Here is a 27,424-nt window from a genome sequence, read left to right on the forward strand (position 1 = left end):
TGGCACACAAGGTATGTTTACTATATTTAAAGATCTTTTAGAGTGCAGCTCTCTGTGTTTTGACCAGGCCACATGTCTCCTGTCACCTAAAAGTACAGAAATTTTAAAACCTTCTAGTAAACAGGGTCCCAGCTTCTTCCACTGCCATAATCCTCGCAGCCCAGACCCTCCACACATCACACATCAGACTGTGGAGACAGAGCATGAAGGTGGTAAAGAGGAACTAAGGGGGGCGAGGCTGGGCAATGTGACTTCGATTGCTCTGTTGAGGGTGGGGCTCGATGGCGAACCTTTAGCTGCTCTGGTGGGGGGTTTATGGGGGACAAAAAGGGATTGGGCCGGGGGGTAGATCTGAGCCCAGCATTGACCCGCTCCATCAATTCCTCAGTGAATTTCAGGTGTGGGCAGGAGGGAGAAAGGGAGGAGGAGGAGGGTGATGGGGGTGATGGCCTGTCAGGGGTTTGGGGAACTGGGGAAGATCGTGGTCCCTGGTCCTGGTCCTGGTCCTGGTCGTCTGTGTTGTTGAAAGAGTTGGAGGCAAATAGGGACCCCTCTTCTTGCCTCAGATGCCTCTCCTTTCTGAGGCTCTTCCCGGGTGGGGGCAGATGGAGCTCCTCCTCAAGGTTTCTGCTGGGCTTTGTCTGTTCTTGGAGTACTGTTTGTTCCTCTTTATGAGATAACTCCTCGTTTATCTCAGCCTTGGCACCAAGCACAGATGGATGACGTATGGAATAAAACAAGTTGGAGGTGAACAGTTTCACCCCTGACTTGTTAAAATTAAATCCATTTGCTTTAAACAGATGCCTGCGTTCCCAAAAAATATTAAAGGGTTATTAAAGGCTGCGTACTTTAAGGCTGCAGACCCTGAATTGGGATACAGCCAGCTTCTTCCCCACAGCTGTCAGGCTCCTGAACTCTGCCTCCTGACATCTGACCCACGTTAACACATGGACTGGACATACACACAGCCACAACCACCTACACACACACACACACACACACACACAATGGACAACAGTACCCTCAAACACACAATAATAACATGGACTGAACCACCACTCACAACCACTAGCACTTTATATAGCCTCTTAACTGCACTACTGTATAGTTCTGTGTAAATAATCATACGATAATTTTTAATTCTATAACTGTTTACAACTTGCATAGTTCCCATTTCTGTATAGCTGTATATCTCATATATGAATTTCCTTCATATTCTGTATAGTTTTTTTCACATTTATATTCTGTTCATTGCTTGTACATAGCTTGTACTCACTACAGCCTGTACATACTTATAGTTATAGCATATTCATAACATACTTCATACTGTGTGCATATTACATACCGTAATAGACCCATTTCTGTAATATACTTACATATCTATATTATTGCTAATATATATTGTAATATATCTATATCATGGCTAAAGCACTTCTGGATGGATGCACACTGCGTTCTGTTGCCCTGTACCTGTGATTCAATGACAATAAAGTTGAATTCTATTCTATTCTATTCTATTCTATTCTATTCTATTCTATTCTATACCACACCTTTTATCTGTACCACTGACAGTTCATGTGCTGACATGTTGCGTCCACACCTTCTCTGTCAACATTCTTTTACTCAAAGCACAGCTGCTGCCATTAGATTGATGATGATTGTAAAAATAAAGACCTCACCTAAGCAGCTTATATCCAGTGACTCAACAAGTAAACAAAGTAGAATTGACAAAAATAATACCCAAAATGTATAAACGCTTTCAAGTTTAAAATTAAAGATCTGAAATTTCTTTAGAGGGAATTAATGTACACATCCAAGGCCAATTCAATGGCACTTTAAATGATTTACTCTAACTGTTATAATGGAAGGAGTACCAAAGGGCTGAAATGGTCAAATATATATACAAATATCAATAAAATGCTCCTCTGATATCTATAAAATTAACATTAAATATCATGTATGTTCCGCAAGCCTGAGATAACTCACACAGTTATCACACTAGTGATCAGCATCAGCCAACAGCAAATATCATAATGTGTACTTTATGCAAATATTTTCATCTCGAAAGCTTCAACTTAAGACAGCGGCTGAGGTGCGACAAAGGATCACTATTTTTGTACTAACTTTGTCTTTCTTTTCTTTTTTACGAGTAGTGTAATTGAATATTTATCTGTTATGCTCTAGATTAAAGACTATGGTTTGTTTATAACATTCTCTACTTACCTTTAGCTGTTTTGGCAGAAAGTGGTAGCTTTATTTATACAGCTTCTCTTACTTTTTGACTTGGTCATATGCGTTCTTTTAGCCTCATTGAATTTTCAGTGTTTTTTGCATATTTTTAACCCACAATGTTCTATATGGTTTTTTTTAGTTAGAGTTTTTTTTAGAGATATGACCATATATGAGGGTGGAATTATTTTCAGCTAATGAGAAAGATCCTCTAGTAAGAAGTATTCATAAAATGTTATGGTGCAAAGCATGGACACAAATTTCAGCTAATTACTGCTGAGTAACAGGCTAATAGATTATATATTTATACGTATGTATGTATGTATATTTGTGTGTGTATGTTTTGTGGGTTTACATAAAACATTTAAATTGTGTGCAACAGTTGTGTGGCAATTCACAAGTCAGACACAACCCCAATAACTGTTTGCACATAGTCCATAACCCCTCCCTCCCTCTCCTTTTGAAAAGTTCCTCTTTTGTTGATAGCTACATAGATAGCTTGGTAGATGTATCATACAGGTTCTTCTTGACTCATATTCCTGCTTTTGTAATTTCATCTTTTTGCTGGTAAGACACCTTAAATTTACACTCTGTCTCATCTCACACTAATCTGTACTGAACCTCCAGTCATTAAGTTTCCCAAATGTATTTTTCTCTCACTATATGTGTGTGTTTGTGTGTGTCTATATATATATATATATATATATATGTATGTATATATATATATATGTATATATATATATATATATATATATATATAGACACACACAAACACACAAACACACACATATATATATATATATATATATATATATGTATTAGAGATGATATTTTAGGTTATTCATCAGCAATAGAGTTAATACTACAATGGCACAAGTAATTCATGCAATTACACCAACCGACAGACTCTGAAAGTATTTTATGTTCTGTGTTTTCCTTTCTGTTGGCTGTCATGCTATTTGATTCAACTTTAGGCAACACACCGTGATGTGCTCAGGAGTAGCAGCTGGTTTATGCTGGTAAATGCTATCTGTGCAAATACCATAAATACAAGAGGACATTAAACCTTCTATGTTTATCTGATTTTTCTGCCTTCCAGTGCAGTGCTCTTAATATGTTGCCAACTATAAATAATTTTAATTAAAGAGTTATCATTTCTGTTACTGTTTTCTTAAAGGCTTAGTGCTAATTTTCACATTCACTCACATTGTATTTGTTCATAGATTGGAACTCCATCAAGATGTATTTCAAAAGGGGAAAATTCAGAGTGCACATTTCCCCACTACTGAGTATCACAGCAATTGTTTTGGTCTCCATCCTTTTATGGAATTTATCTGGATATACCTTCTGTCATCAGGAGTCAAGACTTTGTGCCTGTCACAAATGTCTAACAGACAGTGATCCTTGGTTTAATGACATCATTAGTGAATCTCCTAAACCTTTTATGTCACAGAAACATAAACCCTTGGAGGAAGATTTCAACTGGTGGAAGGTAAATAATGAAAACATATTACAATAAACCTTTGTCCCACTGTGGCCATGTTAAAGTTGTTTTAACTGCCCATCCCTTGTTTATTTTATGACACCTGTGTTTACTGGTATAGCAAGAGCAGTATATTCAAGTGTGTGCTACCTCCACCCAAAAAACCAACACAAATATTCCTCCGTAATTTAGCTACGGATTAGATAAGTTTAAAAAACCTTGTTTGATACTTATCTTTCTTTCTTTTATGTTTACTCAACTCTTTATCCTTGCAACCCGTATTTCTAACTGGCTGAAGAATTGTAAAATACAATTACTTATATAGACATCTTTAAAACAGTGGTTCTTAACCTTGTTGGAGGTACCGAACCCCGCCAGTTGCATATGCGCATTCACTGAACCCCTCTTTAGTGAAAAATAAAATATGATTTTTTTCAAATTCAAGACATAGATATGTTTTTTACTGGTGCACAAAATGAGCCGTGGTGGAGGCTCTGCCGAATCCCTGAGACCGACTCACCGAACCCCTAGGGTTCGATCGAACCCAGGTTAAGAACCACTGCTTTAAAATGACAAAAGAAAAAAAAAGAAGTTTCACCACTCATCTGAGAAGCTTCTTCAGTTCTAAGAGCAACTGGTGGAGAGTCCCAGATCTGAACCTTATTGGAAGTATCCAATTGGAGGGATAATAGGTACTTTGTATCAAACCAGTGATTTATGACCCGCCGTCAAATGATGTATGACAGAAGAAGTAATAAAGGAAGTAATAAAGGTTTACGAAAGTCATAATTTTTATGAATATCATAAAGTTATATAATAAACAATATAAATAATCATATGACCCAAAATATATCATCATGGAAGTATGGTGATGTAATAGGATGATAAATGATAAATGGCCTGCATTTGTATAGTGCTTTTCTAGTCCCTAAGGACCCCAAAGCGCTTCACACTACATTCAGTCATTCACCCATTCACACACACACTGGTGACAGCAAGCTACATTGTAGCCACAGCTGCCCTGGGGCGCACTGACAGAGGTAAGGCTGCCGGACACCGGCGCCACCGGGCCCTCTGACCACCACCAGTAGGCAAACATGGGGTTAGTATCTTGCCCAAGGATATTTGGCATGCAACCAGGAGGCAGCCTGGGATCGAACCACCGACCTTCTGATTAGCGGTTGACCTGCTCTGCCACCTGAGCTACAGCCACCCACCCATGTTAAAGCCAAAAGGTTTACTTTTTTGACAAAAAAATTTCATCCTTTTTAGACAACTGTTTTTGCGTGTGTGTGTGTGTGTGTGTGTGTGTGTGTGTGTGTAAAAACGTGTTAAAAGGATCTCTTCACAGCCCCCTCACCCAGTTTTCAATTGGAGATGCTCCATGTTTCAGCCATAACTGAAGAGTCCATTCCTGGAAATGGCTTGCATTACCTGGATTTAATTGACACACAACTGAGTTTAAGATTGAAAATAATGAACAGTGATGGCTCTTATCTGGCCCTTGATGTCCTGGTTGTTGTACTTTTGAAACGGTGCCGGTGCTTAAACTGGTGCTTAAAGAATGAAGAACACAAACTTTGTCCAAAAACCTCTCATGTTTAGCTGTTTTCCACTTTTTCTTTGGCCATTTTAGCCTTTTTGGCCAGGGTGAAGGGAGTATCTGCCATCAAACAAGAAGACAGCCGCATGTAACTATGACAGTGTTTGCTAGTTCACCTTACATGCATTAATTTAATAACGTGGTTAGCCTACTCAACGTAAATTACACACGAACAACATTAAGCTACTGATGCAGAGAAGAACGCTGTTGCTGCCATCATCATCTGTCATCATTTCTGCTACACTGGCAGGGCTAGGGGCCAGGACTCACCTCTTCGGGTTCTTGAGGGATGTTGCAAACTCCAGGTCCGATAACAGGCACCACACCCGCAGTAGATGTGCACGGTGTGAGGTGTCGCAGGTCAAGCTATCAAATACGGCGCATTTCTCGGCTTTTAAAAAAACGCTATGCATCGCCAAGTGTTTCATCAGATTCGAGGAGTTACCTCCTTTGCACAGTACCTTAAAGCACTTGTTGCAGGCTGCTGAGTTTGAATCTTTTGCTGTGAAGTACAGCCAGACTTTTGACTTGGGCATTTTTAATCTGTAGCTCTGCTCTAAAAGAATGTACGTACCTGGCCCCACCTACTATGCTTGCTAAGGTAAAATGATTGGCTAGAATCCAAAGTGTATGACATCTCAGTAAAAAAAAAAAAAGCACCGAAATAAAGCCCTGAAATGTGCACTGCTTTTCGGTCTGGTTACTACCGTTTATGTCAGAAGTATTTTTTGCCTGTTAAAAACATTCAATTCAAGACTCATTCCACGCAATTATTAAAAAAAACATTATAATACAGTATAGGGCAGTATAGGGCTTTGTATCTACCACTCAATTCAATTCAATTTTATTTATAAAGCACCAAATCACAACAATAGTCGCCTCAAGGTGCTTTATATTGTAAGGTAGACCCTACAATAATACACACCGCTCATTATATCTCACTCCGCTGTGATATAATGAGCTGTCACGGTCACGTAGCTTTCCGTTGCCCTGGAGGTCCACCCATTTGTAGTAGTTAGAGCAACAAAAGATGCCTGGGACAGTTCAGCCATAACTTAAATCTTTTCCTGCTCATACATGCTTGGAACGATCTTGCCACTAAAGCGGACGTGCAACGGGATATCACTGCGTGGCTCAAGCACATTCATCATAGTTTAAACCCCTTGTTTTGCACAACGTCTGCAGCTAAACACCCCAATAGCTTCTGTAATAGCTTTACCCCGGTCGGACTGGGCAGCAAAGGGCTGCTTAAATACCGCAAGCTCCTCTGCTAGCGCTGGCCATAACTAATGCTTGACAGACCCACCACGCGCACCATACACATACTTTTTTTTCTTCTTTTTCCAATCTTACGGATCAACCGTGATCCGTTACACCACTAATGAACACCCATTTCCCAACCAGAGAATCACCACAATACCACCTAATAAACCAGGCATGTCCAAAGTCCGTCAGATTCCAAGTGGCCCACAGCTTCAGTCTAATTATAACTTTCTAAGTCTGAATAAATAAATCATGAATTTAAAGGTGTAATTCTTTTTTCACCACATGGTGGCAGCACCGCCCCCCCCGCTACTTGCACCTGTGCTGCGAGCCCGCCTTCCTCTGCTCTTTTCTGCCATGGCGACTGTACAAAAAAAGAGAAAGGTTGATGGTGAGAGCTGCCGCTTTCAGGAGTGGTGGGAATTGCAGTTTTTTTTAACTGAAATTCGAGGCAATTGTGTTTGCCTGATTTGTAAAGAGACTGTTGCCTTGTTTAAGGATTTTAACATTAGGAGACACTACGAGACTAAACATGCTGCAACATATAACAAGGTAACAGGGAGTGAGCGCGCTGAAAAAGTGAAGCAACTCCAAGCTGCTCTGGCTTCGCAACAGCGATTTTTCATGCGGGTCTGTGAGACACATGAAAATATCATGAAAGCCAGCTACGAAGTGGCTATGTTAATAGCTAAACATGGCAAACCTTTCACTGAAGGTACGTTTGTCAAAGACTGTGTGTAACTCCGAAATGACAACACAGGCACGGCTTCTTCAAGACGGGCGCTTCGCTGCATTTATTGAACGCCGTGAAAAAATTACAAACATAAAACACAAAGGCTTTAAGCGCTTCAGTCTATCAAAAGTAACACTTGTGCTTTAACAACAAGAAATTACCTCGTGGCCGCCTGCCACTTCGGAGGTCCTAGAACAATAACCTTACTGTGCATTCTAAATTAAAACATAAAATAATTAGAACACCATACATTACAAATTTTCACAATATTACAATACAGTTATAGCAAATGACAAATAGCTTGTACAGTTAGTAGACTAACCAGGCCTTTGCAGATAGCTCGCTGAACTCCTTAGCGTGATTATTAAACGTGGGCTCACAGCCTATATTATCACGCCCAAAACCTTGCGATAATAGCGGTGTAACAAAACTTGTTCTTTGTGACAAGATAAACGCACCTTTACAATATTGTCCACAGAAATGTACAAGCAAGAACATTTTAACTGCTGGAACCATCTATTAAACTTCTTTATACATAAACCATTTCTGTGACACTAACACTGTGTCATGAAAATGGTGGAGAACATTTGCCCAGAGAAGAAGCAAGAATTTCTGAGTGTTTGCTTGGCACACAACACTGTATTCGCTCTAAAGCTCTGTACCACCAACAGTTTCAGCAGTTTCTGCATGACATCCTGGCTGAATATGGTGACGTAATTTATTACAATGATGTGAGGTGGCTAAGTCAGGGGTCTGCACTACAGCGATTTTTCTCTCTCAGAGAGGAAATCAGACAGTTTTTAGATGAGAAGGGACAACCAATGGAAGAACTGTCTGATCCTGTATGGCTAGCAAATCTGGCTTTTTTGGTTGACATCACGAAGTATCTGAATGCGCTGAATGTTAATCTTCAAGGAAAAGACGTAGTGGTGAGCCAACTATATGCTCACATCAAGGTCTTTGGAACCAAACTGCAACTTTTCCAAAGACACTTGTCCCTAACAGAGCCCTGTACCGCACACTTCCCAGTTTTGAAAGAGGTTATTGACAGTTTCCCAGTGGACATTAATGTCCAAATGAAGAGTTACGCAACAGCTATCGCATTTCTTTCTGGAGAATTTAACAAACGCTTTCAGGACTTTGCAGCTATCGAAAAAGACATGCTGCTTTTCTCATCTCCCTTCTCCATGGAACCTGATGATGCTCCTCCGCAGCTTCAGCGGGAGCTCATTGAGCTGCAGTGTGACGATGAGTGCCGCAGAAAACACCGGCAGTGTTCTCTTGTTGACTTTTATCGGCAGCTATAGACAAAGACAGGTTTCCTGAGGTGTGATCTCTTGCTAAGAAAATGCTGAGCTTATTTGGTTCCACATATTTGTGTGGCATTTAACACCATCATCCCCTCAAAACCTGCCATGAAGCTCGTCGACCTTGGGCTGGGAACACCAATCTGCAGATGGATTCTAAACTTCCTCACAAACAGGCCCCAGGTGGTGAGAGTCGGTAAGCACACCTCCTCATCGCTCATCCTAAACACAGGTACGCCACAGGGTTGTGTGCTTAGCCCCCTCCTATATTCCCTGTTCACACACGACTGTGTTGCTAAACATGAGTCCAACATCATCATCAAGTTTGCGGATGACACAGCCATCATAGGCCTCATCACAGACGGCGTATAGAGAGGAGGTGATGGCACTGTACGAGTGGTGTCTGGAAAATAACCTGACTCTCAACATCAGCAAAACTAGAAAAATGATAGTGGACTACCGGAAACGACCAGTCAGGGAACACCAGCCCATCCACATCAACGGTGTCAAGGTCGAAAGGGTCAGCAGCTTCAAATTCCTTGGAGTCAACATCACCGAGGACTTCTCCTGGACTCTTCACACAGACACTGCTATCAGGAAAGCTCGCCAGCGGCTTTATTTCCTGAGGAGGCTGAGGAAATTTGGCATGAACGCCAACATCACCTCAGATTTCTGGAGACTGAGCTGAGGGATGCAAAATATGCAAACTCAGCAGCCAGCAACAAGTGCTTTAAGGTGATACTGTGCAAAGGAGGTAACACCTCGAATCTGATGAAACACCTGGCGACGCATAGCGTTTTTTTAAAATCAGACAAATGCACCCTATTTGATAGCTTGCTGCGAGACCTCACACCGAGCACATCTACTGCGCGTGAAGTGCCTGTTATCAGTCCCGGAGTTAGCAACATCCCCAAAAAACCCGAAGAGGTGAGTCCTGGCCTGTAGCCCTGCCAGTGTAACAGAAATGATGACGGATTATGATGGCAGCAGCAGCCGTTCTTCTCTGGGTCAGTAGCTTAATGTTGTTCGTGTGTAATTTACGTTGAGTAGGCTAACCATGTTATTAAATTAATGCATGTAAGGTGAACTACACCGTCGTAGGTGTTTGAAGGCAGATACTCCCTTCACCCTGGCCAAAAAAGCTAAAATGACCAAAGAAAAGTAGAAAACAGCTAAACATGAGAGGTTTTTAGACAAAGTTGGTGTTTTTCCCCCCCCATTGATTAAGCACTGCTTCCAGCCAAGAGTGATACCATAAATCCCCTATAGCTGCAGAAAAGGTTAACATTGTTGTCTTTTTACAAAAAAACAGCAAAACATGAGAGGTTTTTGGACAAAGTTTGTGTTCTTCATTCTTTAAGCACCGGTTCGAGCACCGTTTAAGCACCGGCACCATTTCAAAAGTCCCGTTTTTGTACTGGTATAAAACCTAAAACGTAAATGATACCCATCCCTAATTAGCAGTGCTAGTTAGTATAGCTCCAGGCTCAAAGGAAACAGTCATTAGAATTTAATGTAGCCCCCAAAAGGCAGTCTCAGTAATCTCAGCCGCAGGGAAACCAGGAAATCCACAGTTATTATTGTTCCCTGTCACACAAAACACAGCCCCCGAATAAATAGTCCAAAGTCTGAAACAGAAAAATTGTCCTTTTTACTCACCAAAGCCGGCTGCTCTAAAATCCCGGGGTCGGACTGTGGTGAGGGGCAACAACGGCGTGAGCACCACTTCCCATTTGAAGGCTGGACCGACGGGCCGAGCAGCGAAGCGGTAATGGCTGGGTGAGTGGTAGTGCCCGGGGAGCGAAGGTGAAGCTCGTTCAGAATAAAATCCTGTGCGAGCGGATTAAGTGAGCTGAGCAATCAGGGGAGACCGGGAACTAATCGCTGTAGCCGATTAGCTATAGCTTTCCCCTTATGCTGCGGGGACAGATTGATTAGCCGCTCCACGGAGTAGGTGACGTCCCTCTGGAGCTCCTCGGATGGATTAAATGCAGCGGGGTCCACAGTGGCTGGTTCCTACTGTCATGGCTCATGGGGCAAGCCATGTGGATTTTAATGAAGGACCCAAGATGCAGACAGCTTTCAGATGCAAGGGAGTTTCATTAGGGAAGTGAAATAAACATAAATACAGTGGGTATGAAACAGAACCTGAGGATAACCTAAACTGGAGACAACTAATAACAACAGACCTAAAGGTGATACCTAAAGTGTGTGAATGTGTGTGTGAATGGGTGGATGACTGGATGTGTAAAGTGCTTTGGGGTCCTTAGGGACTAGTAAAGCGCTATACAAATACAGGCCATTTAAAGGGGAGATGCAGGGAGACTCGGGAAAACCACACAGGAAAACTATGTCTACTATGAGCGACCATCTTTGAACAGAGGCGGTGGCTCACGACACCAACTGTCTACCATCTATAATCCAGTTTTGAGATCCCTTCCCAGACACCTTAACGCCCACCCAGGAAATCACATGATAGGGTGGGGTTAGGTTTCACAATGAGCTACCCGAAACCTTGGCTGATTGTGACCTACACCCGTTTTCACACCTTGGCTCATGTGATTAGGTAGAGGATCAGTAGGGGGTCCATGTCCCTCTTGGGGGACACTCCCACGGGTCTTAAATCTGGGACTCTCCACCATTTAACCCTAGAAATGAAGAAGCTTCTCGGATAAGAAGTGAAATGTTTTCAAGCAACTCAAAGAAATCGAAGACGCTTTTCCCCCAAGCTCCTTAGACTACAATGACCTGGATGATTGAGAACCTTCACAGACATATCTCAATAATTAATAACACAAATGTGAATACGTTTGATCCTTGAAGACACTTAGAAATAGATGCTGGTGCTATCTATAAAATAACTGAAATTGAATCAAACTGAATTGATTTCATGATTTTTAGAATATTGTGTTTCTGTGACTGACAGGGGATTTCTAAAAATCACCCCGTAGTTCTTCAGCTAAGACACCTGAGTTAGAAAACACAAACACTGCAGTTGTCTTTACTCGCGAGGGCAGTCATGAACGCAAAACCTGCGACCTGCGTCTCATCACTGTCTGCGTTCTTTATTTATACTTCAGAATCAGAATCAGAATCAGAATACTTTATTAATCCCGAAGGAAATTAGGGTTATTTGTCTGTATGTCTGTGTGTGTGTGTGAACAAATAGCTTCTTATTCTAAGAACTCTGAGCTGAGGTTCCCCTTTTTCTAAATCTGTATGTTCTTACAGAAAGAGGAAGCATTAGTTGTTTATCACAGAAAAAGTACATGTCAAAAGTCATGTAGACATTTGCTTAGTGATCAATAAAAGAATACATTTCATGGAGCTGATCACATTATATAAAAACAATTTTCCTTTGACAGTGACAAAAGTCAGAAAGTACGTATATTGTATGATTGGAATACTTAGAATCAGAACAATATTAATCCCTAAGGGAATTACACTATTGCGCACAGTTGCTCCAAGACAATGCAGATATTTTGTCATTAGCAGGGATAATGTTAAAGACGAAATGTGTTTTGAACAAGAGATGTGATCTGAGGTTGCAAAACTTTATTCTTTTTTCTCAGCCCTTACAGGGGGAAAAACAAAACTTCACTGTCTACAATAAAACACTAGAACGTGTGTTTCAGACAATAACACCCATTGCAGATGTTGAAGAACCTCGCCCTGATCGCTGCAGGAGATGTGCAGTGGTGGGGAATTCTGGAAATTTGAGAGGATCCCAGTATGGACCCCTGATTGATTTCCATGATATTGTGATAAGGTAATAATAATTTAATGGCATTTGTCCCGATTCGTGATTGAGGTGTGAGACAAACGACTACTGGTCCAAGTGCGTCAAAACAATGATTTTATTAAACACATGTGTGGAAAGATACACAGCTCGATATTGTCAACCCAGATCTCCCGTCAAAACATACTTCAGCATGGTTTTATTATGTCAGGGTAAACACCCCTTCTCGCGTTAGACAAAACATCACATGTATAGGTTATCATTAAGTTTCCGTATTTAACAGCATTTTTCCCTATATGGTTGTCCAGCTCCTCCAGATGCTTCCTGTAGACCTTGGATCACTAGTTGCCAAGCAGAGACAAAGCAAGATGTCTTTCACTTTTACCCTAGAAATTATACTTCATGTCTATGTGTATGTAAGCATGTTAGGCATTCATTCACAGCATTCAAGTCATTTCATCAATATATCAGTTCAGACATAACGCTGAACGACATTTTTAACCTTCATTAGACTGTATACTTAACTCTATCATGAGCACAAATGAAATGTGTGTTAATAACATGATTGAAACTGTATGTTTAATAAATGGAATAAATGTTTAATCAAATGCCATTGCTCAAAGCTTAATAAAAAGATAGAAAGGAATCAACATGATATAAAATGATATAATCCCCACACATTATAACCATCATTACACAAAAACAAAACACAAAAGCTAATTTCAACAGCACTGTTCACTGACAAAACCTGAAAAGCCTAGATTCATGTCACAAAAAAATCTAAGTTTTGTTATGTTTTGTTATGCATATAATGTGATGTAAATTACAATGTGTCTAAAATGCTAAATATGTAAACTTATATATCCTTCTGTACTATTTAGAGTCAACCGTGGGATGACCAAAGGTTTTGAAAGAGATGTTGGAACTAAAACAACTCATCGTGTCATGTATCCAGAAAGTTCTACTAGATTGGACAACAAAACTCATCTTTTGTTTTTTCCATTCAAAACACCTGACTTTTTGTGGCTTCTGAAGTCATTAATTCCAGGGTAGGCCAAACATGGCTTCTGTCTTCACTTTAATTATATTTCAATTTCATTTAAAACTTATGTTGCTAGAAACTGTACTGCTACTGTACTGGAATGGCATTATGAAATTTCAGATTTTAATATCTTTGCAACACAGTCTTAGCTAACTATAAGTAAAGGTGCAAACCAGGTTCGTCTGTTTGAACAAGCAAATTAAACAAGGTTCAAAATTTAGTTAAACCTTAAAGGGTTCAGATCAATGGTGTATATTTTGTTTGGCATTGAAATTATATATTTTAATTTTCTTTCCTGGCCCTTAAACTCATTTACACAGTGGTCCCAACAGGCCAAACGGACTGCAACTTAAGAAAACACCAGCAATGAGAAAAACGCTGCAAAAGCAAACAAAACACAACGGAAATAGAAAAAACAAAAAAAGAAATAGGAAAAAACAGATTTCCAAAAGCACCAGGGAAGTGTTTCTGGGGAGACAATTTGCAGTAACCAAAATATGCTAAGTATTGCACTGGGAGATACTTAAAAGAAGTGGAGGATCTATCGGTTTTGTGAGGAAAGAAAAGATGAAAGGCAAGTGTGTTACCCTAACTATTAGCCTAAAAATCCATCATAAGTATTATATGAATCATGTTTTTTCCTATTTCTGTTTTTGTTTTTCCCATTTGTGATTTCTTTTTTCCTATTTCTGTTTTGTTTTTCCTATTTCCGTTGTGTTCTGTATGCTTTTGCAGTGTTTTTATTGCTTGTGTTTCCTTAAGTTCCAGTCCGTTTGGGCTCTCAGGGCCACCATACATTTAGCTGTAAAATGTATAGAATGTTATAAATCCTAAATGCTTCAAATAACTTAACTAAATGTTAAAAAAATGTCATTGTTTTGTTAGCTGACATAAAGGGGAAAAAGATTATTTGGGGTAGTATCTATCCACCTAATGCTGATGATCAGACTTTTAAGTGCTTTAAACAACAATATTGCCCTGGTGGGGATTTTACGGTGTCAGTGGATCCAGATCATAGTGCCACTGTAATTTGTAGGCTTGAAAACAAATGTACACTGGCGAAGGCATTTGAAGGTGGTAAACACACTGGACACAGTGAAATAATCTCCTACACAAATCCTTTGTTTACTCCAACACAGATGACTCAAGTTTATGAGCAATGCTGCAGCTATTAGGAGATATCAATATCAGGCCTATATCTCATTTCCCAGCCTAATGTATGGGTAACTGAACCCCCAAAAAAGAAACTATATGTGGTTCTGTGTCTTTCCTGGGGTGTTCCCACAACTGTTTCATGGGGAAACTTGCTTTAAAGAGTGGAAACACCCACACCCTCTAGCAGATCATTACATGAAGGAACCTTTTAAAAACAAGCGCGTCCATGCTCACAGGTGTACACACGGGTGCTCACACACACAAACTACACCCTTTTTGGCTCTTACCTCAAAGCACACTGTGCGCTGTCGATATTATGTGCTGCACAATAATGTTTAATATTTAGTATTTACTGTTATATTCCCATATATCATCGTGATGTTGTTTATTGTATTGCTCTCGTTTTCTTCTGCTTGTTTTCTTTTTTCTTTCTCAACAAGTGATCCGGGTGATTGATATATGTATTTTTTTGTCTGCTTATTTAGTTGGTTTTTGTTTTTTTGCCCTTTATCCCCGTCCCTCTTCTCCGCTGCTTTTTCTCCCTCTTCCTTTCTCCCTTTTCTTTTCCTCATTCAAGTCTGTCCCGTATCTAGCAAGTGAAAATAAAAAAATAAATAAAATAAACTGGGCGATCGTGGCTCAAGAGTTGGGAGGTCGCCTTGTAATCGGAAGGTTGCCGGTTCGAGCCCCGGCTTGGACAGTCTCGGTCGTTGTGTCCTTGGGCAAGACACTTCACCCGTTGCCTACTGGTGGTGGTCAGAGGGCCCGGTGGCGCCAGTGTCCGGCAGCCTCGCCTCTGTCAGTGCGCCCCAGGGTGGCTGTGGCTACAATGTAGCTTGCCATCACCAGTGTGTGAATGTGTGTGTGAATGGGTGGATGACTGGATATGTAAAGCGCTTTGGGGTCCTTAGGGACTAGTAAAGCGCTATATAAATACAGGCCATTTACCATAAACAATAAAAGGTGAATCAAATAGACCATTACGGCAAGGCTGGGATGGTCAATTTGATAAAGTAAATCCGTTGGGCATCTTTCCTCGCCTTTAGACAACAATCCTGATGGCAAAAGAGCCAAACGGGACAGGCAAGAAAAGAAAAAAAGATAAGAAAAAAAGAGTGAAAACACAAACGTGTTCTTCATCAATTCTTCTACCAGGCTCATCTTTGATTCATTTTCTCACAATCTACTTCATTTTTCTGCATACAAAAATGCCTTGATTTCCTAAGGGTCATGAATTGAACATCTTGCATTGTCCCATTGTATGTGTGGTCAAGCCTTTGACAGAATGTTAGCTTCAAACCATCCATCCATCCATCCATTCGCTTCCGCTTATCCTTTTCAGGGTCGCGGGGGGCGCTGGAGCCTATTCCAGCTGTCATAGGGCGAGAGGCAGGGTACACCCTGGACAGGTCGCCAGTCTGTCGCAGGGCTAACACACAGGGACAGACAACCATTCGCACTCACATTCATTCGAACATTCACACCTATTGGATTATCCAATTAACCTATCCCCACAAGCTGCATGTCTTTGGACGGTGGGAGGAAGCCGGAGTACCCGGAGGGAACCCACGCAAACACGGGGAGAACATGCAAACTCCACACAGAAAGATCCCGGTCTGGTGTTGGAATTGAACTCAGGACCTTCTTGCTGTGCGGCAACGGTGCTAACCACCGTGCCACCGTGCTGCCTAGCTTCAAACCATGTTTCCCTAAAACAGGCACTGCATCTCCCCATTAAATCTGCTATCTAGTTGCCGTTGGGACCATTGGGAGTAATTTAACTTACAGCTGAAGCAGTAATACTATTACTTTTAGCTGCATATCCACTTTCTTTAACAATTTGCACATTTTTTAGTGGGCTAATAAACAGGAAATATTAAAACACAATTTTGAGACACCCCACTCCCCAAGAGCTGTTTGATATTAAAATATATTCCTATGATATATTCTGGTTTTTCACATAGCTAGCAGCAACTCTTTTTTTTTTTACATGGAAAAAAGTTAAATAAATTGTTTTATGAACAACTGAACATCTTATTGTGATTCTTAAGTCTTAGGTAATTATTAGCATTTGTTTGTTAAACAATAATTTCTTTAACAAATTCAAAAATATATTTTCTTTTCAACAGGGAAAACGGTGCTCCAAACTCTAACAAGATAACTAACAAAGATTTGGTGAGTATTTTAGGTTTACCTTAACAAAACTGGCAAATGTTGATGCCCAGGAAGTCCAATAATAACTTTATGCTACCATTAATTCAGGCATGCATGCTTACATAGACACACGCAGTCACTGTCCCCCATTTAGAAAGACAGAGGCGTTAGACGCTCTCACAAACCAATCCAAACCAAACCAAACCAAACCAATCATCAAAGTCGTCATTTGGAATAAATGTAATTTTTTAAAATAAGAATTATGTATGCTCCCACTAAAAATCAAGAATGTTGGATACTGTTTGTCGGCGATTTGGACAGCCCAGCGGGTGCTCCCAATGCCTTTGGAGTAGGTGAAGCCTAAGGCAAGATATGCTTCATCACATTTTCCAGTAATGCCCCCCCCCCCCCCCCCCCCCTCACAATGGCTCTCCCCACCCCTCAGCCTTTACTTTGTTGCAGTATTTGTTGTTTACTCTGTTCTGCATCCGGTATGTTATTGTTTTCCACAGTTGCTCATACTTGACAATTATGTGCTCGGAAGGTCATGCATGTCACTGAACAAAGCCATGCCACTAATAGTGGCTTCTTTTAGCCACAGTGGTGCTTATTTAAAGTATTTTGTATATTAGTATATTGTGCATATACTTCATAAAAGAACAATTAATAAAACTCAGATTTAAAGATTTGTCTGATTCATAACAGGTGTCGATCCTTCATCCAGCTTTCATGAAATATGTTCATGATGTCTGGCTGAGAAAGAAGGCTGCTTATCCATCCACTGGCTTCCTTGCTGTGGTTCTCAGCTTATTAATGTGTGATGAGGTATGTTCACCTTACACAATCTACTTCTACATTATAGACATACTCGAAGAAAAACTGATTAAGAAGCTGTAGTTTATGGAGTACACTTGCAAGAGAAAGCACTTCTGAATATATTTCAAGCATGAAAAATGGTAATCTTGAAGCTCCTTAAGTGGAAGGTTGATGCAGCTTTAATGAAGAATGCTATTGTAAATATGTATTCATATTGCCAACTTATAGAAATACTGTTTCTATACTGCTGTAACTGCTATGAAGCTGTAACTTTCACGAAATAATATATTCTGATGTGCCAGCAAAGCATGCCGTCATATGTATTAATATCGCTATATTTTGTAAAGTTCAAGTTCAACTTGTGATAGAAATACTGTCAACAGTATACTGGTGCATTTACAATCTGAGTCGATTAGAGATGATGCCAGTGGCAGTGATAAAACAAAAAGGAGGATGGGGATTATTTAATACTAACAGTTTCGTCAGTGGATCTCGGGATGTTAAAGGAGCTGTGGATGTCAGGTAATTTTTCATGGAGTTACAAACATGTTCACTCAGCTGGTTAACCTAAGAAATATGTATTTAACAGTAAAAAATGAGTTATCATTTATATAATATTTTAACATACAGTATTCTAATACTTTTCAAAGCAGTGCAAAAATGTTGCATCTAGCTTTTGCCTGATTAATTTAGGGCTTGCTAGAAAAAATAAAACTTAAATTTGACTGCAAGGAATGCAAGTAAAACACAGCAAAAAATAAATAAAATCAAAGATTCAGCAGCACTGAGTCCTGTCGCTCTTAAATTTATTGTCACCTGTTTAGCAGGAGTGTGGCGGGTGGAGGTTTGCCAGGTGCCGCAGCGGTCATGTCAGTGGGAGGATCCGGGGGTTTCTCTGTGAATTTAACATTCCTGTGGCAGCGTGCTAGGTGCTTGCTCAGATTCGAGGTTTAATCTTTCGCTGAAGAAAGAAGTTTTCTTCCCACACAGAGTGTACAGCGGACACTAATGTTTTTGTCACTTTTTACAGAATAAAACTTAAAGTAATGCAAGTATGTCCACACTTTAAACGCTGCAAGGTCATAGTCTCTCCCACACTCCTTATGATCTATTGTTGATCTACACATGTCTATTGCTGCCACGGGTGTCGCACATGCTTACGGCATTGTCATGAGACACTTTCACAAACAAAATCATGACAGTTTAGTAACGCAATAACACAGCGTGCTTACAGGAAAGTAACAGTAATTTAATTACATTTTTGTAATAGTAATCCCTTACGTTACTCATTACTTGAAAAAAGTATCCGGAATGCGATACTGCACATCTCTGTTGTTAATGCAACATAGATTGGAAGTGGAGATAAGGGGTGTTATGATGTGAGAGGATGATAGCAAATCAGAGGGGTTAAAGAACATTTGTAACCTTCCTCTTCTTTATGTCAGACAAAAGACATAGGTCAACAAAATTTTTTTTGTAATCATCAGAAAGCACAAAACACTTTTCTAAACCAGTTTTTCATGCTGACTTCAGTCACATGAACTTTTTGAATTATTAGTAATATTCATTTGCAATAGACTTGAATGCATTTTTTTATTAAACGGCGGGCACCAATCAAGTAAATTTTCAGTGCGAAGTCAGATAGGCAAACACTGTGTCATAGATATAATGACCAGTGTCAGTCAGCTACCACTGTACTGTACCGGCCCACCAGGTATTAAAGCCATAAAGCCTTAGAATGAAAACAAACACTGTTGTGACAGTGATATACACTGTCCTGTTGGTATATGTATGATTTCTATACATTTTACATCAGATAAAAACTTTGGTTGTAAGATTCAGATAATTATTTAATAAAAACTTGACATTTTAAATGAGAATACAAAAGAAAAGTATTTCTTTGTGCCCCCCTCCCCCATTTCCCTCTTAATGCCCTACCTGCCCCCCTGGCAAAACTTTGCTGGACCCACCCCGGCACAGTTACTAGCTGTCAGCTACTTAGAAAAGGATCCTGGTGTTATTTGTCTCTCAGAAACAGTTCATAACTTCCCATCAACTCATTCATGCCACCTTAAAGATTAACCTGTTTCTCCGTCACCTGTTCAGGTCTGATAATTCAGCAGGGATCTCTCCTGGTTTCATCTTCATGTTTCCCTCTCACCACATATCCAAACCGATATCATGACCAGCTGCTTTTACGGCTGTGACTCCAGCAAACATCAGCTGATACTAAGAAATATTAAATAAATTCTAACAACAGCTGATCATGCTGTTGTTTATAGCGCGACATCGCTGGTTTCTTCTTTCTGGCGCAAAGTGGGAGATAAACAAACAAGAGAGAAAAGCCGATCAGCTGATCAATGGTCAGTTTCATGATTAAAGTAGCTACAGGAAAGGGAGGGAGAGAGAATGAGAGCAGCTTACAGCATAAAGACAGAGTAACTCCAGCTTTGTGTCTTTTTCCATTCTAGCTGAAATCCGGGACAAACTGCGTTCCTTTTCAGCTCAATGCGAAACGTTTTCTCTGAATACGAGACCATTCAGTTTTTTACGGGACGGTTGGCAACTCTACTAACTAAACTTATGAACAAAATAAACTTCACTATCAGCCCAGCAGCATAGAAACTCCGTCATGCTAGCTAGTACGCAGTACCAGTTATTGTAACTAAATTTAAAAAGTCAGCAAACCGAAAATAAACTACACCTAAACTTGGTTTATATCTGACCCAGATAGACTGCAGGTCATAACTTGACACTTGGACCCTCATCCACCTGCTGGCCTCTGTGGAAACTCCACCATAGCCACCACCAAACAACTGAGTTATTTTTACACATCGGCCAGCATCTGGCCAATCCACCACCATTCATTGTTTATACCGTTAAAAAAAAAAAAAATCATCGGCCAATAAAAACGAAAAATCACCATCGGCCCACCGGGCAAATGCCCGGTATGCCCAATGGCTAGTCCAGCTATGCCTCAAGGCGCTTTTTCTGGAAAGGATTCAGAAGTGTGAGTGTAGGAAGTGTATTTTCATTCACATGCGACAGCCCAGTTTCTGGTAGGAATCAAGCAGATGCTGAACTCCTTCCTTGTATGTAGCAGACTTGTGGATGCCCGCAAAGTTTTCGCAGAGCCACTTGAATGCCTCCCAAGCTTCAAACTCTGCTGTTGAGAGTTTTTTTGAAGCATTCATTCTGCAAAACTGACTTGATCTGCGCACTTACAAATATCCCTTGCTTCAATTTCGCAGCACTTATGTTTGGAAACTTTTCAGCAAAGTACTGAAAATGTAGTGAGTTCACTTTGCCCGTGGCTTTGACAAGATTCTTCATTAAGCTTCTTGATATAGAGAGGTGGCAAAAATATTTTATGCAGTTCAACCAGAGGCAGAAACTTGACATAGGCATCTAGTGGCTGCCAGTTACGCTTGACACAGTAGATTGACTGCCCACAGGCCCAGGAAACGGCAGTATTTGGTGATTTGCCTTCCCAAAAGCTTGCATTCCCATCAACATACCAGTCACCTACAGATCACTACTGGTGAGTTTTATATGCAACTGACTCAAGCAGTGTCTTCATGTTGTCATAGGACTCCTTTAGATGAACCGAATGGGCAATCGGCACACTTGGTCTGGCATTTCCATTATGGAGTAGGACTGCCTTCAAGCTTTTTTGTGAAGAATCATTGCAGAGATGACATTCAGCTCTTGTGTCTTGGAACATGCTCTTGTGACAAACTGCTGAAGAGTCCGTTGACGTCATGACAATGCCACAGTGAGTCATCAGCAGTGAAGAATGCTGTCAAGTTATGACTTTGACCTCTTTACAGTAACATCCTTGGCAAGCAAATGCTTCAGCTTAAGCCTCAAAGGCAAGAAGTTCTCCTATGTCTTTTGACAGATTTAGATCATGAACGATATTGTACAGCTCTGCTTGTGCAAAAGTCTCTGGTTCTAAATAGTCATCAGGCACGTAATAAAGATCTGATGACTCTGGATTGTAACCAGATGCACCGTGACTGTGTTCCTCGTAATGTTCTACAGAATCTAATGCATCATGTGACAGTACAAGAACAGGCAATTAGTTATCATGAGAAACAGGCCTTATTTTAGAATCCAGACTGGGATATAAAGTTTTGTGCTTATTTTTGGCTGAGAATCCTGTTGTATTCACGTGACAAAAATAGCCACCGTTGAGATGATCTTGCGGTTCCCACCACACCATCAGGATTGCAAATGCCATTGCTGCCACAGATTTAGCTAGTAACACAGTCCATTGGAACAACTGTTGTAGATAACATGTGGAGCCCAAATTTATCCTGGTCACCCAGTGGACAGTCAGAGTACAATTTGCATATCTTCTTAAGGTCTGTTGTAATTGGGTGACATTGTGCTTTCATCGTGAATAAACCAGACAAGTAACAGAAACTGTCTGGATGAGTAAAGCAATATCTAGGCATGGTAACAACTTAAATCAATCGCAAGTAAGGACATGGACCGCAGCTGATGGTTCTCCTATTGCAACTTATGGGGAAAGGTTAGTGACTGCTAGTTTCCACGGTCGGGAATTCCAGTGGAACTTTGTTGTTGATGCCAGCTCAGTGCCTATCTTAGGCGCTGATTTTCTTGCTCACGGGCTGTTAGTCGATTTTGCTCACAGACGTTTGATTAACGCTCTGTCATTCTTTTCGCTGCCCTGTTTTATCCGGGCCGCTAACCCCCTCATCTTGGCCAATTTGGTAGCCCCTGGGGACGTGTTTCAGCGTTTGCTGTGTTTCCGTCACTGTTAACTCCTAATTTCTGCAGCGAAACAAGGGGTTGAGCATTCCCATATCCCATGGTTGGTTCCGGTGTTTTTGCACATGCATTGCCTCGATCCTGCGAAGCTGTCTGTTGCCCGGGAGGAGTTCGCGGCCATGGAGTGCCTGTGCATTGTGCAGCATTCGAACAGTGCCTGGGCCTCTCCCATTCACATGGTGCCCAAGTCGGACAGGCGGTAGTGACCGTGCCGGGATTTTCGACGTTTAAATAACGTTACGGAGAACGAACGTTACCCGATTCCCCACATCCAGGATTTTTCCACCCATCTCGCTGGGACCTCGATTTTTTCCAAAATCAATTTGGTGCAGGGGTCAGTAATACCAAGTGCTGGTACGCGCTGAGGATGTTCCTAAAACCGCCATCATCACTCCCTTTGGCTTGTTGGAGTTCCTGCGCATGCCATTTGGGTTGAAAGGTGCCGCTCAGACGTTTCCATGCCTGATTGACTCTGTTTTGTGGGGCTGCCTTTCGTTTTCGTCTACCTGGATGATATATTGGTGGCCAGCAGGTCGGTGGGCCAGCACCAGGTTTTTCAGCATTTGGTGGAACATGGCCTGATCATCAACCCGTCCAAGTGCCAGTTTGGTTTGCCGGTCCTGGATTTCCTGGGGCACCGCATCTCCGCTGACAGTGTGGTCCCATTGTCAGACAAGGTTCAGGCTGTCACAGCTGTTCCGCGTCCCACCTCAGTTAAGGTGTTGCAGGAGTTCCTGGGTATTGTCAATTTTTATAATCGTTTCGTTCCCCGGGTCGCTCACCTGTTACAACCGCTCTACGCTGTTTTAAAAGGTAAAACGTCTAAAGACCCTGTTGACTGGTCTCCAGACCGCATCTGTGTGTTTTCTGTGGGGAAGTCAGCACTGGCCAATGCTGCTCTGCTGGCACACCTGTCCCGATCAGCGGAGATCGCATTGGCCATCAACCCGTTGGATGTAGCGTTGGGCGCCGTGTTGGAACAGCGGGTCTCCGGCGTCTGGCAGCCCCTTGCCTTTTTCAGTCACACGCTCCGAGATGCTGAGCGTAAGTACAGTGTTACGTACAGAAAGTTGTTGGCTCTCCATCTCACAACACAACATTTTCGATTTTTCCGCAAGGGTCCCAGTTTTACCACGTACATTGACCATAAGCCTCTGACCTTCACCATGTCCAAGGTTTCTGATCCTTGGAGCACGTGCCAGCAGTGTCAGTTGGCGGCCATATCGGAGTTTACTACGGACATTCAGCACGTGGCTGGCAAGTCCAACCTGGTCGCTGACTGTCTGTCCCGCGCGCTGGCGGGACAGACAGTCGGTGACGACTACGCTGCCATGGCTGCGGAGCAGTGCACCGACCCGGCCGTCCTTGCCCTTCGGTCCTCGCAGACGGGCCTCGTGCTGGAAGACACGCCAGTGTGGGACAGTCATCCATGGTTGCTGTGCATCGTGCACCTTTTCTGTGCCTGGCCCCGCGCACCACTCTCTACCAGACATTTTTGTTCCGCTGTTGCTGGGCTCTTCTAGTTTCGTTTTTGTTTGGCATGATGCCCATCAGCCCCACTTACGTCCGTTTTATGACGGCCCGTTTTGGGTTATTGAAACAGTCCCAAGCATTTTTTATTGGAATTCGGGGGACTTCATGTTCTACAGGAAGCTCCACTGATGCCGGCCCGGGCCCCAGGGTTGCTGACGGACAGTTGGACTCTGACCCTTCCTCGGAGATTGCTCCGCACCCCCGGTGCTCGTCCAGCCAATGGAAGGTTCAGCCTGTCTTTCCCGGCCCGGTGAGCCCACAGCCAGTTCTCTGACTCCCCATCTCAGCCGTTCTGGACTGTTTAAGCCCTGGGTCCTGGACTAGTGGACATTTTCTTTGGGTTTTTGCGAGGGCAGGGGTGGGGGGTGGGGCATGTGTGGTGACCCACTAGAGGGCTTCACTTCCACCCAAGCTTGGAGGAGATGTTCTGTTGTGTTTGGGTGCGATATCCTGAGTTGATGTGTGGAGGTGAATAAAGTTGTAGTGGAAAACTAGAGCTCCTGTGTCGTGTGCCCCATGCCTCCATTATGCCTTTGTTTTGTTTTGTTTTTTTTCAATTGTAGAAAATAGTAGTTTAGTGTTCCAGAACTAGGTTCAACATTTTTGTCAGTGCTTTGACATATATACAGTATATTTACATGTTTCTTTGAATTGTAACTCCATGAAAAAAATGGTTCATAAAGAAAATTTCAATTACATTGGGGGGTTTTTATGCCTAAAGAGGAATAAAAAAAAACTCTGGAAAGTTTTTTTTCCATGACTGAGGTTTTCATAATTCCTGTGCAATTTGTGGCAACATTTATTTAAGTTCAATACTAAAGACTTAATGACTGTAAAAACTTTGTTTCTTTAGGTTAATGTCTTTGGGTTTGGAGCAGACAGCGAGGGAAACTGGAGCCATTACTTTGAAATCCTTAAAAACAAACGGTTAAAAACAGGAGGCCACCCAGGAGAAGAAGAATATAAAATGATTGTTAAATTACACATGAAGAAGAAAATAGTTTTTTTTAAAGGATGGTAATTTCCTTTACTTTTTCATTTGTCTCCTCATCATTTTCAAGTCATCGTCAGTGATAACCATAACTCCGTAAGAATAAATAAATTTAGTTCTAAAAAAAAAATCTGTGACCAGCAAAACCAAACAGCAAAAAACACAATTACTGAAACTGACATGCACGGTTTGGGATTGTTAGTAATGAAGACTCAGACCTCAAGAGATAATCCAGTGGTTCCCAAACTTTTATTGGCAGATATAGACAAAATACTGTTACTGTTAATCTAACTATGTTGAGTTTTTATATGCTTACACACACCCTTTCTAAATGGAGGGACAGTAACTCCATTTAGAAAGGCGTCATGGTGTAATTATTTCACGTGTAGTTTTTTTTTCCCTGTGTAATAATATTCAGCATTGCCATCAATACATTTTTTAAAAAATGCCTCTCTGTGCAAAATGGGTTCAAGAACATAAACAGCTGTGGGATACTGTTTGTCCGTGATTTGAACTGGGGGAACAAATTGTGGTTCAGACTGATATTATTTGTATCCCACTGTAACTTTACTGTATAAAGAGCTAACATCTAGGCCCCACACTTTGGGAACCTCTGTGTTAATCTATGACAATTATTAAGCACTATGTAGCAGAGATGGCGACTTGCAATCGCAAGTTAGACCTGACCAAAACAAAAACCAAACCAAAGTTTTGGGATTCGAGTCTTGAGACCTTGTCATGAATTGCTGTGTGAGGCAGGTAGGATTAGACCCAAAATTCTGTTTATTGCAACAACCCTGAGTGAGTATGCACTTATCATTTTAAATGCTGTTGTACATCAATAAAGCAAAGGTCATATAAGATAATTCATAACATTTTACAAGTGTTAGAGAGACTAATTGGTCAATAGAATATCAGTTTCATCCATTAGACTCTTGAGACTTGACTTGGACTTGAAAAAAATTGCTGGTGAATATTTCTTCTATGTAGCATGTCTACATTTTGTCTCCAAAATAAAATGAATACAAAATGCAATGCTGCTTTCAGTTTGTCACTTTTCACTCCATTACCTGATTAGACATGAATGGGTACAGTGCCATTTAGTATCAATCATGAATTCATGCCATTCACATTAAACTCCTGTAACTTGTTCATTATCAAGAAACTATGTATATATGTTTGTTGCTAAAAAGTTATTGAATATATTCTACACTCATACTGGATGCTTCCATCAGAACAGAAGGTTTGGAGATGTTCTACAACACTTCACAATCAGATTTATAATAATGAATGGATTATGTCATGGTGTCTATGTCCAACCTTTGCATGTATAAATATCTGCAGAAAACATGGTGTGGCGATGGTAGGAAGCTGAAGTACTTTGATACAGTCCAGATCAAAAGTGTAAGACTACTTGAAAAATGGTGAAAATAAATAAATAAATAAATAAATCATATTTTGCATGGTTGGATCTTAACAAGGTTCCAAGTAGAGCTTCAACATGCAACAAGAAGAAATGGGAGAGGGACAAAACACTTTTTTGAGAATGCAATTTATTGAAAGCAATGCTTAAACTGTGGTAGCAAATGTTTGCAAGCTTGGCTACCGTTTGGGCCAGCGCCTCCTCTTGCTGGCTCACTCGTGTTTCCGCCATGCCCCAATCCTGAGTTTCAGCACCACTGTCGACTATGCATGATGGACCCGACCACATTTTCCTGTATTCCCGGTTGTCATCTTCACAGACACCAATGGACGCAGATTTTCAGCGGCGTCCTGGACATAACAACAACAACGACAATTCAGAACCCAGTTAATTCTTCTTAAGCAGGCGAGGCACAATTACTGATGCAGCTCCAGCGTGTCCCTGCAGCGTCCCCATGGATCATGCCCTTATACAGGGACGCCATAAGACAGTCATTTGGAATTTTTTAAATGATCCCGGGGGTTATGGAACAAAAAAGTCAAGTGGAAGACCCCAATTACACTAGCACTGAGGCAGAGGATCCAATTGGCTGTCTGTCATGACACTGGACAATCCTAGACGGCACAAAACCGACTGTTTGGACTTTGCAAGAGAGCTTGGGATAGTGAAAGGTGGAATAAAGTTTCCAACATTACTGACATGACAAACAAATCCCTCCCAGTTTGTGGACTGGTTAGACAATGAGTAATAGCAGTCACCTGTTGAAAGGACTTGTTAAAAAATCTGGCTCAGCACCCATATGGCGCGAGGCCCAGACTCCAGGAAGGAGCACGTAGAAGCCAGGCATGAGAGAGAAGGACCAGCTGCCTGATCGCCAGATGGAGCAGCTTGTGCGACGATCGGTGGGACTTTATTTTTCAGTTTCAATATTTGTTTCAGTTTAGTTTTAAGGTTGCATCGTTGTAACCCCATACAAGCGGGCCATCACTACCATTCAGCAAATAACGCTGTGCTTTGAATTAACGTTATTGTATTCCCAACTCAAAAAAGAAAGCTAACAAGGAGTATTTTAGTTTTACCTTAACAATCAGGGATATTGATATCAAAGAAATCCAGTAATAACTTTAAGCTACCATTAATTCAGGCAGGCCACAAA

General features: G+C 41.3%; 1 protein-coding gene across 2 annotated transcripts; it reads left to right on the plus strand.

Moving 5' to 3' along the window:
- The first annotated feature begins 494 nt into the window (after positions 1 to 494).
- LOC113014574 (CMP-N-acetylneuraminate-beta-galactosamide-alpha-2,3-sialyltransferase 1-like) lies at positions 495 to 25,880 on the plus strand. Of its 2 annotated transcripts, none has more exons than XM_026156205.2 (7): positions 495 to 2,796; positions 3,453 to 3,721; positions 12,191 to 12,387; positions 13,239 to 13,406; positions 16,684 to 16,729; positions 17,414 to 17,533; positions 24,708 to 25,880. In XM_026156205.2, exons 2-7 carry the CDS (start codon positions 3,470 to 3,472, stop codon positions 24,873 to 24,875), a joined length of 951 nt encoding a protein of 316 aa, XP_026011990.1. In that variant the 5' UTR covers positions 495 to 2,796; positions 3,453 to 3,469; the 3' UTR covers positions 24,876 to 25,880. The 2 variants fall into 2 exon arrangements, with proteins under 2 accessions (XP_026011990.1, XP_080152758.1); XM_080296632.1 differs by lacking the exon at positions 24,708 to 25,880 and adding an exon at positions 21,115 to 21,144 and having other exon boundaries at positions 499 to 2,796.
- The last annotated feature ends 1,544 nt before the right edge of the window (positions 25,881 to 27,424 follow it).

This window comes from Astatotilapia calliptera, chromosome 22 (genome assembly GCF_964374335.1).
Source record: "Astatotilapia calliptera chromosome 22, fAstCal68.1, whole genome shotgun sequence".
Classification (NCBI taxonomy): domain Eukaryota; kingdom Metazoa; phylum Chordata; class Actinopteri; order Cichliformes; family Cichlidae; genus Astatotilapia; species Astatotilapia calliptera.